This window comes from Arachis ipaensis, chromosome B1, assembly GCF_059453495.1.
Source record: "Arachis ipaensis isolate K30076 ecotype BB chromosome B1, ASM5945349v1, whole genome shotgun sequence".
NCBI classification, from domain to species: Eukaryota; Viridiplantae; Streptophyta; class Magnoliopsida; order Fabales; family Fabaceae; genus Arachis; species Arachis ipaensis.
The window spans coordinates 1,617,626-1,633,267 of record NC_142436.1 but is presented as its reverse complement, the minus strand read 5'-3'; the positions used below and the strand labels follow the sequence as shown (position 1 = coordinate 1,633,267).

Sequence of the window (15,642 nt, the reverse complement as noted above, 5' to 3'; positions counted from 1 at the left end):
TCCATTTCTATTTGTGCTAGTAGTGGATGTGTTGCATCGGATGCTGAGAGAAGCTGTCAGGAATGGCCGCATTGATCCGCTGTTGGTTGGGGGAAAGAATATCGCATTGTCGCATTTACAATTTGCGGATGATACGATATTGTTTTGTCCCCCGGTGACAGAGACGATTGTGAATTACAAGAGACTGCTGCAGTGTTTTGAGTTGATGTCGGGGTTGAGCATCAATTTTGATAAATCAAATCTGATATCGGTGAATTGTGAGCAGGAGTGGATAGATCATGCGTGTGGTATATTGGGGTGCCAGCAAGCAGTATTACCAGTTAGGTATCTCGGGATTTCCTTGGGAGCAAATCCGCATATGGTGAAGACTTGGAAACCGGTAATAGATAAGGTGGAAGAGAAACTCAGCCTGTGGAAAGCAAAAGTATTAAACAAAGCGGGTAAGCTCGTGCTCATTAAATCAGTGCTAAATAGCCTTCCAATATATTACCTTAGTCTGTACAAAATGCCAAAGGCGGTTGCGGATAAGCTGATATCCTTGCAAATGAGATTTATGTGGTGTAAGGGGGATGGTAAAGAGGGTATCCCGTTAGTCAAGTGGGAGCTGGTTCAGGCGCCGAAAAAAGTTGGGGGCTTGGGGATTGGGGATGCAGTGCTTCGAAACACAGCACTCCTGTTTAAGTGGTGGTGGAGATTTTCAAAGGAGGAGTGCCCCTTGTGGAAAAAGATTGTCTGCTCGTGTAACAACCTGAACCCTGATATAATGCTAGTAAATCAGCAGCTACCGGTTAAAGGAGGACCCTGAAAAGACATTTGCCATTTGAATATTATAGAGCAGCGAATAAAAGACAAAATGCTGACTGGCATGGCGATGGAGGTAGGTAATGGAAGGAGCACTATGTTTTGGGAGGATAACTGGCTGCACGGTGGACCCTTGAAACTGGCGTTTCCAAGACTCTATTCTATTTCAAACCAACAAGGAGCTATGATAGGGGATTGTGGGTTTTGGAATGGACTCGATTGGATATGGAATTTCCAGTGGAGAAGGGAGTTGTTTCAATGGGAGATGGATCTTCTTGGCCAGTTTCATGAGAGGTTAAGGCCGGTGAAGTTGGCAGCTGATGCAGAGGATAAGCTGGTATGGAAGTTTGAGAGTAAAGAGGTATTTTCTACCAGATCTGTTGTACAGATACTTCAATCAGAGATTCTGTCAGATGAGATAACGAGCTACAGCTTTACAAGTTCAGTATGGCGAGGAGTGGTGCCTTTGAGAATTGAGCTTTTTGGATGGTTCGTGCTTGTTGGTCGAGTGAATACCAAAGAGAGATTGAGTAGGCTAGGCGTTATTATGCCCAATGATAATATCTGTGTTCTTTGTAAGAAAGAGGTAGAATCGGTCAAACATTTGTTTCTTCTATGTGACCTCACATGGCAGGTGTGGTGCAGTTGGCTGAGGAGATTTGGGGAGGATTGGGCTATTCCTGGCACCATTAGGGAACTGTTTGAGAGTTGGACTGGTAGGCATAAGCAAAAACAGGAGCAGAAAAGGTGGCTTATTGGGTTTTTCACAGTGATCTGGAATGTCTGGGTGGAACGTAATGCGAGGATCTTCAATAATAAAGAAGCAGGTGTTGACATAGTAATAAAGCGGACATTTCTGAGCTATGAAGAATGGACCGATAGTGATCCTTTCGGTAGTTGACAGGAGTTGTATATTTCTATGTAGCACTTGTTATTAGAGTCCATTGCTCCACTATTCTGTGTTGAGCTTATTTTGTTTCAAAAAAAAAATTTGATTACTTTTTTTTGTTATTAAATATTTTTGATAATTTAATTAAGAAAATGTAAAACTAACACTTCTAATAAAAAATTTGGATTAAAATAGCACAATCTTATCAACCGAATTAAGTGCACCACCTTATGAATTGCCCAAATTTCATTGGTACATAGAAATAGAAATCGTATATCGTATATTTAAAATTAAAATTGAGTTATATTACATTTGTATTAATTAATAAAATATTTCAGCCATTAACCTCTACTTTTTATTTACCAACAATTAATAAGTCAAATATTAAGGATCATTTTGATACATGTATCTATTTTGTGTCTTTTATGTTTTCAATATTTTGTAAAAAAAAAAAAAAGAATTAAAAAATAAAAACCAAGCAAAGTTTTGAGAAAGAGCACGTGAGATTTGTTATTGGTGTTTGTGTGTTAGGGACTTTGATTTCATTTTGGACTGAGATTTCAAAGACATTGGCTTTGTTAATTTCAAACCAAACACAACATCACGCCTCAGCTACCAACCTTCCTAACACCAATTTGTTGTTCATTGACCATATTAACCTTCAAATAATACTTTTTTCTTTTATCAAACTAAAAATTCCTTCTAAACAAAAAAATTGTGAAAAATAATATGATGGAGTAATTTTTCTGAACTAAGAGAGAAAATAAATTGAAATTAATAATTTATAAGTATATTATTATTATTAACTATTTCTCGGATTTAAATCATTAATTTTATGAGAGATGATAGAAATTAGTTACTATTAACGATTTCTTAGAAAAAAAAAACAAAAATATAATTTGTAAGTATAATCATATATAGTATATTTTATTTTAATTTGAGTTTTTTACTAGTGTATTCCTATACTTAAAGTCATGTAAACCAAAAAAAAAATAAAATATTAATTTAATTAATGAATAAAGTTTGGAAAACTAATTTAAACATGTTTCCATTATTTTATTCTCAATACATATTATATAATAAATTTAAAGTCTAGTTTTCATAGGCTAGTTTTTTTGTATATTAAAAAAATTTTGGTGTAATATTCAATTATTGAATTTTATGGTATTTTTTAAAATTGTGGAAGTAGAACATACATCCTCCCTTATATTGATAATACGCTCCCTTTGAAAAATATCAATACAAGAGGGACGTATTGTCCTCCCATAATTTTCAGATTTGTGGTGTTTTAATTTTTTTTTGTTGATAACCACAAATATAAGGGTAGATTTGTGGTTTTAATTTTTTTTTAAATACAAATATGAGGGTCAGATTTGAGTTTTTTATTTTAAATTTTTTTGAATATACAAATTTGTAATTCTATGAAATCTGACCCTCAAATTTTTTACTTTCCCAAATCTGAGGGTTCGATTTGTTATTTAAAATTAAAAAAAAAATTAATTTGTATTTAAGAAAAATACACCAATTATTCTGATGAATTATACACAATTTTTTTTATATAAAAAAAAATTAGCCTGAATATTACACCAAAATTTTTTCAATATGTAAAAAAATAAATGGTTTTCATATTCCAAGGCATTTTTATAGATATTCCAAGGTATTATTACTTAATTATTATTTTTATTATTAAAAAAAGGTATTATTCATTATTTCCCTATTAAAAACCTATTAATTTTTCAACAATGCTAATTGTGTAGCTGCTCTTGTTTTCTCGTCTTTCCAGTGATTTAGTTTCACATTAAGCCCTTCAAGATCTCAGAGGTCAAAGGGCCATAACAATCGAAGCTCCTAAAAGAGACATTCTCAATTCTCATTTATATATAAACCCTGACACTCATAATAGGGTGTCTCCAATTCTGTTTTTGTTTCCTTCTTTTCTTTTTTCCCTTAAATTCTCAGCACCCCATTAAGATTCCCGTCAGAAAGTTTTGATTTTTAATCTTAATTTTTAATTAACGAGAATGATTTGCTCTTTGAGACAACCTAGTATAGGGATCACTGGTTCTGATGTTGTGTTGAGGCAAAAACACGCAACCCCATTTCAAGCATGTTCATTTTTACCTCCTTTGGCGTTGAAGAAAAAACCCCAGAAACATGTTGTTTCGGTGAACAAACCACTGCACGTTGCTTCTGTTAGTGTTGGGAATTTTGGGTCAGTGAAGGATTTGGAGGGTTTTGGAAAGAGAGAGAGTGATGATTTGGTGAAGTGTGGTGCATATGAGGCAGATAGATCAGAGATTGAAGCAGCTGGTCCATCAGAGGCTGCAAAGAAGGTGAAGATTGGGATATACTTTGCAACATGGTGGGCTTTGAATGTTGTGTTCAATATATATAACAAGAAGGTGTTGAATGCATACCCTTACCCTTGGCTCACATCAACACTTTCACTTGCTTGTGGCTCTCTCATGATGTTGATCTCTTGGGCCACAGGGATTGCTGAATCCCCTAAGACTGATCTTGAGTTTTGGAAGACTTTGTTACCTGTAAGTGTTTTTGATTTCATTTTCTTTGTTTTGTTTTGTTTTGTTTGTTTAGAAAAATGAATTGATAGCTTTGTTTTTGTTTGCTCTATATGCTTTTTGATTGATGTGAAGGAAAATAAGTAATAAAGTAGAGGAAATTATGTTCATTCACAACATGCAGCTGAAATTAAGTTGAGTTTAATATGATAGCTTTGTTTTTGTTTGCTTTCATGTCCTTTTTGATTGATGTGAGGGAAAGTAGATAGTAAAGTAGAGAAAATTTATGTTCATTTACACCATGCAGCTGAATTAAGTTGAGTTTAATATGAGATTTTGGTTTATTTATTAGCAAATTTAAAAGGTCTTGGCTTTTGTCCTTTTTACATATTTTGTGTATCATTTTGAATGGATGGAAGTAGATGGTTAACTGATCTTTGATGGTTTTCCTTCAGGTTGCTGTTGCACACACAATAGGACATGTCGCGGCGACTGTTAGTATGTCGAAAGTTGCAGTGTCTTTTACACATATCATCAAGAGTGGTGAACCTGCTTTTAGTGTCTTGGTTTCCAGATTTCTCCTTGGTGAGACCTTTCCCGTGCCGGTCTATCTATCTTTGATTCCAATTATTGGTGGATGTGCACTTGCCGCTGTTACCGAGCTCAATTTCAATATGACTGGTAATGAGAGATTTTCTTTGGAAGAACATTTTGCTAGCTACATTCTATTTCTTTGTCTAGTTGTTGAGAACAACAATAAGACTAATATAGGACAAAGAAATGGACTTTAACTTCGAATTTGACCCGATAAGAAGCAAATGTATTTAACTAAATTTGGTGATGGTGATATTCACTTGTTTTCAGTTCTTGCTTTGGTTAATTCTGCATTTAGAAGAGGTTGTTTGTGCAATACTCTGCTGACTTTGATTTTGATGAATCTTTTCTTTCAGGTTTCATGGGGGCTATGATATCAAATTTGGCATTTGTGTTCCGTAATATCTTTTCGAAGAAGGGCATGAAAGGAAAGTCTGTCAGTGGAATGAATTACTACGCATGCTTATCTATTTTATCCCTTGCACTTCTCACACCATTCGCAATAGCCGTCGAAGGGCCGCAGATGTGGGCAGCTGGATGGCAAATAGCACTCTCTCAAATCGGACCCCAATTCATATGGTAATTACAAGATTTTCCTCACTCTAGCTTAGTTTTCTTTAAGATATGTTAGTTTGCACAATAATGCATTTAGCTTATCTTTGATCTTGCATCTTATTTGTAACTAAAGATAAACGATAAATTTTTAATGCAAATAAGTATGATGGTAGTGTATCTCATTAATGCATATAAGGTTTTAGAACTTCTAGTGATTTCTTGAGTATTCGTTTTTTATTGAATTGTCTTTCTATTCTAAAATCTTCTTTACTTTTCTTCTTGTCGCTAAAATGTATGGCTGATAATTGTACACAATAGGTGGGTAGCAGCTCAAAGTGTGTTCTACCATCTGTACAACCAAGTGTCATACATGTCTTTGGATGAGATCTCGCCCTTGACATTTAGCATTGGAAACACCATGAAACGTATTTCAGTCATAGTTTCTTCCATCATTATCTTCCATACACCAGTTCAACCTGTCAATGCTCTTGGAGCTGCGATAGCTGTCCTCGGAACCTTCTTATATTCACAGGTATTTTTATCTGTTATTCTTTTGTTGTAAAATTATGGGTGTTGCACCTTGAATTTCTTGCCTTGTACTATTTTGAAGCTTTGTGATTGTTTTATTAGTAGTTGGACTTTGAATTTCTACCTAACTCCGATATGTGTAACTTTCAGTCTTTCAATTCAACCTACTTTCATTTACATCAAGTCAATTGTAACCTAAGTTAGTTTACCTTTAGAGCTTTTCCACCAAATATAAGAGAATATGCTTTGGCCTTTGGAGCATCTATGATATATTTAAAAGTAGTTGACATGTGGGACCTTGGAAAATAATGAAAAAGAAAAAGAGAGAAAAAGAATGATGGTGACCATAAATAAATAGAATATTGACTAAGATGACATGTTTGGGTTAGATTATACGTAACATTCTTTTGGAAAATAATAATTTTGTTTGGTGGTATTCTCATTCCTGTCATTCTATTTTTTTCCAGGCAAAACAATAGACTTGTGGGACGAAAAATTTCTGAGGATTTGTTTGTTATTGTTGATCATGCTCAATTTCTCAGCTGGAGACAGAAGTTTGATTTCGGAATATGAATTTTTGCAAGACTAGGATGATCTAGTTGTGAGCGCATCTTTGTAGATAATAAAAATAAGAATATTTGTTGAGGAAACACCACACGAATGAGTAGTTCTTCTCTTTGTAATTTTGTTTCTTAATTTTAAAAATGCAAGGAGTGGAAGAAATAAAATGTTCATATTCTTGAGGATGGTTTCTCAAAACAATGTTTTATGAGAAGAAGCATCAATAATTATGATGAGTATGATCAATTTGATGGTGTTTTTTTATGATTTATGAGGTTTCATTAAAGTTAGGTAATGCTTAGAATTTAAAAATGCATTTTGAGCTTTTCATTTTGTATGTCCCTTGACCTTTACTTGTGACTTGAGCTTTTAGCTTTGTGCAGTGAGAAAGTGATTCTCTACCTTTCAAAAGGACATGTTCCACCTTTGGCAAGTGAATAATAAAATTAACTACTAGTATAAGATGCATGATGAAATATAAAATATACATTTAAATTGAGTTAAATAAGATATATATTTGTATAATAGTGGTTGATTTTAATGTACAAATAGCATTTTTAATTATTTTATTAGCAGATTATTAACTATAAAAAGTTTATCCCTTAACAAATTTGACTATACAAATAACAAACAAATTTGTCGCTTGATCAAAAGTTAAAAAAAAAAAGCTTTTCTTTAGGATTAGAGAGGGATATGAACATATAAATAAAGACAACTAATAAGTGATGTAAGAAGAAATATTATCTAAAATCTTTACAAGTATTGAATTCAAATAAATAAATACTTTTCCTTCATCGTTAAAGAAGAGTTTATAATTCTTAAATTGACTATGTTATGCATACACTAATATCAACCATCAAAATCAGCCACCAATATAAAATATATATTAAAATACAAATATACATCAAAAGTAAATTAAACAACATATGTATTTATATACATACATTGGTGGCTGATTTTGGTGTACGAATAACATTTTTGTTTTTAATATATTCAACCAACCATCTAAGCTAAACCTAACAAAATAAAAATACGTTAGGCGGATTGGGATTTAAGCATCCTTTATCACAACAAAATTGACCACTTTGCTTAACTAGAATGAAAGCATAAAATTGTGCACATACATATACTTTGATTAGAATTTTCCTCAAAAGAATAAGGAAAGAAAAAAATTTGTTCAAAGAGTGTGAAAGGAGAGGGGTGAACCAGTTCAGCAGAGATTAAGATGTTGCATCCACAAAGGAATTTCCATGAGATTTTGTAGGCAGTTGGACAAACAGCAACAGATATGCATGGAGCTAGTAACCAAAACTTGAGTCAAATAGTCATCTATAAAACATGATTCTTTCATATTCATGAAAGAGTGATGCTATTTGAAAATCACAAACTTAGCATCAGGTCGGTTTCTGTTTTCATTTTCTATTTTTATTTTTAGTATTTTGTGAAGGAAAAATTGAAAATAGTGAAAACAGACCGGATTAAATACAAATTATGATCAATTGGACAATTAAAAAGAGTTTCTTTTTGCAAAATCTTGGCTATTGGTTTTGAGTGTGAAAAGAAGTGGAGAAAATAAGAGAAGATATAAGGGTATGTATATATGCATGGTTGCTCACTTCACATGAGCATGAAAGATAGTTTTCACAAGCTATTCTTTTAAGAGATTGCAAACTGTTTTCCACAAAACTCAACCATGCCAAGCATGGATAGGAATGAATCATTTGTAAGAGGAAATAGAAGCGTGTGAACTCATTTCAGCTAAAATTATTGTGAGTGACTATGGTTTATATGGGAATTTGTTGTGGATGATAATTTAGAGGTTGAGTTGAACCTCCCAAGGAAAATTTTTTGTTGTAGATAAGGTTTCAAACAATACTAGCCAGAAAATAACATATTTATCTGCAAAAAAATCCCTAATTAATTTGGAACACATAAATTTTCTCAGTTCATGGAATGGTCCTGCAGTTTTGGTGACTATTATTTTATTTTTTGGGGAATATATAGCCCTTGTTGAGAAAATTGGGAAAATAATTAGTATTAAGCATTTCTATCACATGGGGAAAAAGGGATATTTATAATTAATTTTGAAAATTAAAAAGATATAGAAACAAAACAAACCTTTGTTTTTCTCACATTATGTTCAAACATGTCTCATTATAATTTCACCAAACATGCTAAAATGAGTTCACTGAGTGTGCACCCCATCAAACCTAACATAGACAAGGTTGTTTAACCCTTTAGCTCCCAAAAAATTGAGTTTAATTATGTGCTAAGAAGATCTATTTTACACCATTTTCCAACCTTATATGCTGATATCAAATTCATCAAACAATTCAATGGTATAAGAAGATTCAGAAGAGTCCATGAAAGACTTTGATTGCATCTAACATTGAAAGTAGTTCATTACACACATTATAGCCATAGTCCTATGATGAAAATATATCGATATATATGAACGTTTTTAACTATAACTTGGATTTAACGAGAAAATTGAACCAATTCAATAACTATAAGTATGAAAAATGAAGCCCATTTCAGAAGCTAAACCATTGGTCTACAGAACAACGCGACACTTTCAAACCTTCAAGTACTTGATGGCGGTATGAACATCCTTGTCACCTCTGCCACTGAAGTTAACCACAACTTTGGCGCCATTAGGAAGAGTTGGACACACTTTCTCCAGATAGGCCAAAGCATGAGATGTCTCTAGAGCCGGAATTATGCCTTCGAGACGCGAAACTCTCTTGAAAGCTACAAACAAAAAGCATCCAAAGGTAAGATACTAAAACAAGATTTAACAACAATAACATCTAACCATACAATCAATTTTCTATGTTAGAAAGAATGAGAGAGAACTGGAGAGGGAGTAGAAATCAAGAATATTGTTTGTATAAGAAATCGAGGTTGTAAGATCACTGTGAAGTCGTCAAGTTCCAGAATAATATAGATAAAAACAATGAGAATATAAACTATTTACCAAAATCATGTTGATATTGATATAAACTGCTTAGGACACATCATTATAGGCAAGTCAAGATTACTGAAATAATAATAATATATGTTCGGAACAAGTGACCAAAAAATGAATTAGCATTCTCATGAAATAATTTCAACTAATGAACTAACAATCATAGTGTAAGCCAAAGCAAACGGGGAAAGAGAGAAATATTTTTCGAGGAATGCTAGGGAGCCAGCAATTTTTGTGATTTGTAGCCATCAAATAGCCATCAAGATGGTTTTAATGGTGTGAGATTGGTGTAAGATTTCATCTAATGGCTCACTTTTCTTTGCTGGTTACATGCTGGCCAGAATTTAACAAAGTTACTGGCCCCTAGACTTTTCCATATTTTTCATACGTAGTTGTGTAACAATTTGTTGGATGAAGCAAGAAGCTCATGCTATCATACCTTCTAGTGCTTCTTCATCAGTGATGCTATAATATTCAGCGCGCCCAATATCTTTCAAAAAGCTATGTTCCGGTCCTACACCAGGGTAGTCCAAGCTGCACAGAATATTTTCGAGACATGATTACACAAATCTGAGTTGATATAAGGAAACTTATAACACGATATGAGTCAAATGAATTACCCTGCACTAATTGAGTGAGGCTCGACAATTTGTCCATCATCATCCTGCAGCAGATAACTCATAGCTCCATGCAGAACCCCAACTTCTCCCTTTGTTAATGTCGCAGCATGCTTGCCACTGTCCAAGCCAAATCCAGCAGCTTCCACGCCAATTAGTCTAACGTCTTTGTCATCGACAAATTCATGGAAAAGTCCCATGGCATTTGAACCTCCTCCGACACATGCAATCAGAACATCCGGTTTCCCTCCCCATTTTTCCAATGCTTGTTTTCTGGTTTCCTTGCCAATCACGGCATGGAACTCTCTTACCATCATTGGATATGGATGCGGCCCAGCAACCGAACCCAAAATATAATGAGTTGTCTCCACATTTGTCACCCAATCCCTTATAGCCTCTGATGTAGCATCCTTAAGTGTGGCAGTTCCAGAATGAACCGGTCTCACCTGTATTACATGATATACTATTAAAATAAAACCAACGAATCAATTGCGTTTTCAAATGTACATCGACCTTACATTCAATACATAGCAACAAAGTATGGACACATTATGCTCACATCACAACACCTTACCCGATGAAAACAGTGCAATGTATCAATCATAACTTTTTCTTTATTCGTAAATGATTTGACACAGCATCTAAATCTATTTTAGTCAAATATAGTTAATTATAATAATATGGGGTTGAAGCTTTTTCTTTGCTTACAGAATTCTCATTTCACTTTCTTGTACTGTCCAAACCTATAGTTCAGTGCTTGCCATGCCACATCATGCATCCATTAATGTCAATACAAAAAATCATCTCCAGAACACGGCATATATCAGGAGTAAAATTTTATCAAGAACAAAGTCATGAACATCGACAAGCTAGTTTAATTTTTGTTCAAATTCAGCAGCAACTTCAGCCAATTTGCAAAAAGTTCATCGGCACATTAGGAACAACTGTCTTTTCATGCATAAATAATTATAAATGCTATATCAGAAAATCTTTACATCAAGTTCTAAAATTTGATATGCAAAAAAGATACCTGATTTTCACATGATAAAATTAGTTCAGCTTATGATTGCAATTATGTAGCTAAATAGAAGAGTATTTTATCCAGAGTCAAGTTCTAAAGATGAAATAAGTCAATCCTGAAATGATATTATCACAAGAATCAAGATATATATAAACAGATTGGAAGCCATTCATCAGAAATGCAAAAATACAAACGCACAATTCATATATGATATAGAGAACAATTAACACAAGCACATTTTTGTCTTCAGCAGACAATCATTCTACTCATACAAAATCATGGAGAACAATAAACACAAGAACATCATACTCTAACAAGAAGAAATCTTTTTGTATCCTTTGCATTTTCATCAAACGAGGAAATCTCTAAGAACAGGATATTTTTCCCAGAGAATAGAACATAGGATATATCTAACTGAATTAATGTAACAACAGTAATAACTAATATACCTCAGCACCGAGAAGACGCATTCTGAAGACATTCAGAGCCTGCCTTTCCATGTCCTGTGCCCCCATATAAACAATGCATTCCAAACCAAATCGAGCGCATACAGTAGCAGTTGCGACACCATGCTGACCAGCTCCAGTTTCAGCAATAATTCGTTTTTTCCCCAAACACTTGGCAAGCAAAGCTTGAGCAACAGCATTATTGATCTTATGAGCACCAGTGTGATTAAGATCTTCCCTCTTTAGGTAAATATGAGGCCCTTCACCATTCGCCCTCTTATAATGCTCTGTCAACCTTTCTGCAAAATAAAGAGGACTCTCTCGACCAACATAATCTCTAAGAATACCAGCCAGCTCTTTCTGCAATTTAAAATATCAACCTCATAAGATTTCCATTATATCTCTTATAGGAAATTAAACTGTGGTTGTTGAAGAGACAAAGAAAGATTTTTTTCTCTCTCTCAGTGGAGTTCCAAGTGCATAGTTCTATTTGGAATCGAAGAAACCAAAACCTAGATGTATTAAGGAATAATTGATATTCATACACTTTCAAATTGGCAGAAAAATAGTCAAATGCCAAAATTTGAAGAAACATCAGAAAGGAAAAGGAAAAGAAACAATTAAGATAGCACTTTAAAACATTAAAACATAGCTCTACCATCAGTGCTACATTCCAACAAGCACCTTGTGTGCAAAATTAAAAAATAATAATAATAAAAAAGATAAAAACACTATAACACTCCATCAGTTTCAAAATATCTGCCACTTTGGAATTTTGGTACATTCAAAACTCCATGTATCTTAATATAATTCATATCCAGAATTTCAGATACATTAAGTTATCAATGTACCAAAAACAAGTTATCAGCATAATCCCACCTTGAAAAATAAGAAGCATCTGTAACTAAATCCAATGAAAAAGCATCACAGAACATCAAAAATCAAACAAACAAATAAATGGTATTTCATATACAAACCAAATAACAAAACAATCATCAACAGAACAAACAACCTGAAAATCTTCATCAGCAGAAAGGGAATGAAATGCAGCCTCAAGCTCGGTGAGGGCATGGATTAGAGTCTCAGGGACATATTTCCCACCAAACTTTCCAAACCTCCCAAGGGAATCTGGTCTCTGAAAGAGAACTGACCCATTAGAGAGCTTTGACTGCTCCTCCAATGGCAGAACAGAAGGGTCCCTGGTGAGAGAGCAAGAGATATAAGAGGAGGCTTTGGAACCTGAAGCTGAAGAAGAAGAAGAAGAAAAAGATGCAAACTTTGAAAAGTTTAAGGTGGAATGGGAAGTGGGTTGTGATTCTCTGGTAATGGGAAACAACCTTGAAGAAGAGCTTGTGATGGAGGAAGCCATGGTTTTGAAGATTTTCTGAGAACTGAGAATGGTTTTTTGGGTATTTGGAATTTATATATGGTTTGTGTGAGATTTGATGATTTTGTATGTAATGGAGAGCCAAGGTCAGAGGCATATATAATACAAAAATTAATTAACTTTCTAATTTCTACATCACAATTTATTTACCTTTTTTTTCTTGGATAGATCACAAAAATTATTTATAAATAAAAAATTTGTTTATTATATTTAAAAATTTTATTTATTTAACAAATTTGCTTTAAAAATGAAGAGTATTTTATTAGTCTAACATAATTTTTTGTATTCTTATTATTAGTATAAAAGTTAGAGTAAATCACACAAATAAATTAAATAGAATTAATATTACACAAATATCTTAAAATAAAATAGTTTACTTGTATGTCCGATTTTATTTTTATGAAATCAACTAAATTCGATTAATACTTTTTTAATATAAATCGAATCTAATTGATATTTTTGTAGTATATACATGTAAATCAAATCTAATTGATTTAATTTAGTGCTAATATAGATTATTGACATCTAGTTTATTTATTTTATATAAATTTTAAAACATAAATGTTAATAAAAAAATATTCTTTATTTGGATTCAAATAAAATATAAAAAAATTAAAACAAATAAAAATAGAAATTCAACTTTTGTATTTTAGTTTAAATTTAAAAAAATTTACATTTTTATAAACTTATAAATGTAAAACAAAATATTAAACAATTTCTGAAAATTCATTAAAAATCATCATTTGACTCATTAGTATCTAAAAAATTATTATTAGCCCTTGAAAGTAGAATAAGAGTTAAAACTTAATGTTTTCAGAAGTAACAGATAGTTATATTATATATAATGCTAATTATATTTATACAATATATAATTTAAAAAAAATTAAAATACCATATAATTAAATTATCATTTTATTTGTAAAATTAATATAAAACTTATTGTTTTGATGACATTTTTTTAACTTAAACTTAAATTTTTTAGAATATAAAATCATCAAAGCATAAAAAATTTATACTTATTAACTAGATTCGATTTAATTAATATGAGATATATAGTAAATCGAATCTAATTGATTTAATTTATATTAAAAAAATAATTTACATAGATTTATTTTAAGATATACATATAAACTAATTCACTTTAGAACATTAATGTATTTTTAATCTTCAAATAATTTGATAGTGTGAATTATCCAAAAAAATTATTCCCAACCTTTTTTTCCTAAATAATTTTGATGATTAATTCATTTGTACATCTAAATAAACTGTAATTATTTAAAAATTTAATTTTAATATATTATTTATATAAAATAATTATTAATCATACATGTAAATTCAATTATATTTCGTTAGGTAAACAAAAAAAATTATTTTTTATATTAATTATATAAATAATTATTTAAAAAACAAATATAATTCATCAGCGATATAAATTCGTTTTACAATGTTCAAATATCAAAATTCAACTTTTTATTTAAACAGTAATTTAAGTTCTTCTATCTTTCAACACATATGGAAGTAAAATTATACTAGGTTCAGCAATATCACAAATCACAACCAATGATGATTGAAAACAAGAAATACAACCGTCGGAAAAAAAATAAAAAATAAAAAAAAAAGAAGAAGAAGAAGATGAAGAGATGGAAGAAAATAAAAACATTGAATATGATAGATTCTGCTGATCTACTCCCTTTAATAATAATAGGTGTAAAAATCCTTCTGTTTTCATTTTTTGCTCAAATATATGAAAATAAATAATCATATTTTAAAAGTACTTAAAATAAAATATTTTAAAATTAATTTATACTCATCAAAATTAAAAAATGTAATATAATTTTATATATTAATTAATTTCTAAAATAAACTGTTATATTTATATTTATTATATTATTTTCAATTTTAAAATATATTTTATCAAACATAATTATCATTATTTGTATTTATTAAAAATTATTTTTAATTTGATTTATCAAGTAGATATTATAATTTTAAAAAATTATTTTTCAAAAACTAACTTGTATAAACTGTTTTTAAAAGATAAAAATTTTACCAAACTAAATTTATATCTTTCCAATGAAAATATATTCATAATTAAATTAAAAACTACTTTATTTCTCAAATAATAATTGCTATATTGACAAACGCAAAAAAGGATTAACGTATATAAAAGAAAGGTTATCTTTAGATATATGAATTTTATAGAATTTTATTAATGTAAAAACTATCTGCTTACGGATTTAATCTTTGTATATAATAATAATAATAATATATTTAGTTGTCTATTATATTGGATAAACTATTAAACTTAATAATCTGCTATTTAAAAATCCTATAAATGAAAAATGTTGAATAATAATCCGAAACTCTTGTATCTTCATAGTAATTAAAAAATGAATATCATTGTTGAATTTTGATGGTATATTAATTATTTTGTTGCCTATAATTGCTTTGCCTTCTATATTTAAATCGTTACCAAGATACATCGAACACGAACAGGTTCTGATATGTTCAAGCCTTTTATGTTTTATCTACGTAAGAAAATATAATTTCATTCACTCTTTTGTTAATATATGTAACTTTTTTTATTATTACTTTGTGTTTTTTTTTCTAAAGATAGTAAATTATATTTTATTAATTATTGAAAAATAAAATATAAAAATATCTAAAAGTAAGACAGCATAATAAAAGGTAAAAATTTTTAGAAACTATACTGAAGATATTCATTTAACGGTGCATAGTCGAAAAACGAAGAATAA

At 31.0% G+C, this 15,642-nt stretch overlaps 2 protein-coding genes across 3 annotated transcripts; one reads left to right on the top strand and one right to left on the bottom strand.

The window, feature by feature from the left end:
- The first annotated feature begins 3,428 nt into the window (after positions 1-3,428).
- LOC107632435 (glucose-6-phosphate/phosphate translocator 1, chloroplastic) lies at positions 3,429-6,693 on the top strand. Of its 2 annotated transcripts, XM_016336145.3 has the most exons (5): positions 3,429-4,233; positions 4,665-4,890; positions 5,160-5,382; positions 5,677-5,890; positions 6,354-6,693. In XM_016336145.3, the coding sequence occupies exons 1-5, from the start codon at positions 3,712-3,714 to the stop codon at positions 6,363-6,365; spliced, it is 1,197 nt and encodes a 398-aa protein (XP_016191631.1). In that variant the 5' UTR covers positions 3,429-3,711; the 3' UTR covers positions 6,366-6,693. The 2 variants fall into 2 exon arrangements, with proteins under 2 accessions (XP_016191631.1, XP_088356897.1); XM_088500771.1 differs by having other exon boundaries at positions 3,441-4,233; positions 5,677-6,693.
- A 2,091-nt stretch (positions 6,694-8,784) lies between these two features.
- Positions 8,785-12,981, bottom strand: LOC107632243 (tryptophan synthase beta chain 1). Its single transcript, XM_016335976.3, has 5 exons — positions 12,512-12,981; positions 11,503-11,859; positions 10,036-10,478; positions 9,855-9,949; positions 8,785-9,198 (listed from the first exon to the last, which is right to left on the bottom strand). Exons 1-5 carry the CDS (start codon positions 12,866-12,868, stop codon positions 9,023-9,025), a joined length of 1,428 nt encoding a protein of 475 aa, XP_016191462.1. The 5' UTR covers positions 12,869-12,981; the 3' UTR covers positions 8,785-9,022.
- Positions 12,982-15,642: the final 2,661 nt, after the last annotated feature.

What these genes read in the sequence shown, in the direction of transcription:
- LOC107632243 (XM_016335976.3), bottom strand. Translation starts at nt 12,868, where the DNA reads ATGGCTTCCTCCATCACAAGCTCTTCTTCAAGGTTGTTTCCCATTACC. An exon ending in TGCGTCTTCTCGGTGCTGAG is followed by an intron (nt 10,479 to 11,502) that starts GTATATTAGTTA and finishes CATGTAATACAG; the next exon opens with GTGAGACCGGTTCATTCTGG. An exon ending in TGATGAAGAAGCACTAGAAG is followed by an intron (nt 9,199 to 9,854) that starts GTATGATAGCAT and finishes TTTTGTTTGTAG; the next exon opens with CTTTCAAGAGAGTTTCGCGT.
- LOC107632435 (XM_088500771.1), top strand. Translation starts at nt 3,712, where the DNA reads ATGATTTGCTCTTTGAGACAACCTAGTATAGGGATCACTGGTTCTGAT. An exon ending in TTTGGAAGACTTTGTTACCT is followed by an intron (nt 4,234 to 4,664) that starts GTAAGTGTTTTT and finishes GTTTTCCTTCAG; the next exon opens with GTTGCTGTTGCACACACAAT. An exon ending in ATCGGACCCCAATTCATATG is followed by an intron (nt 5,383 to 5,676) that starts GTAATTACAAGA and finishes TGTACACAATAG; the next exon opens with GTGGGTAGCAGCTCAAAGTG.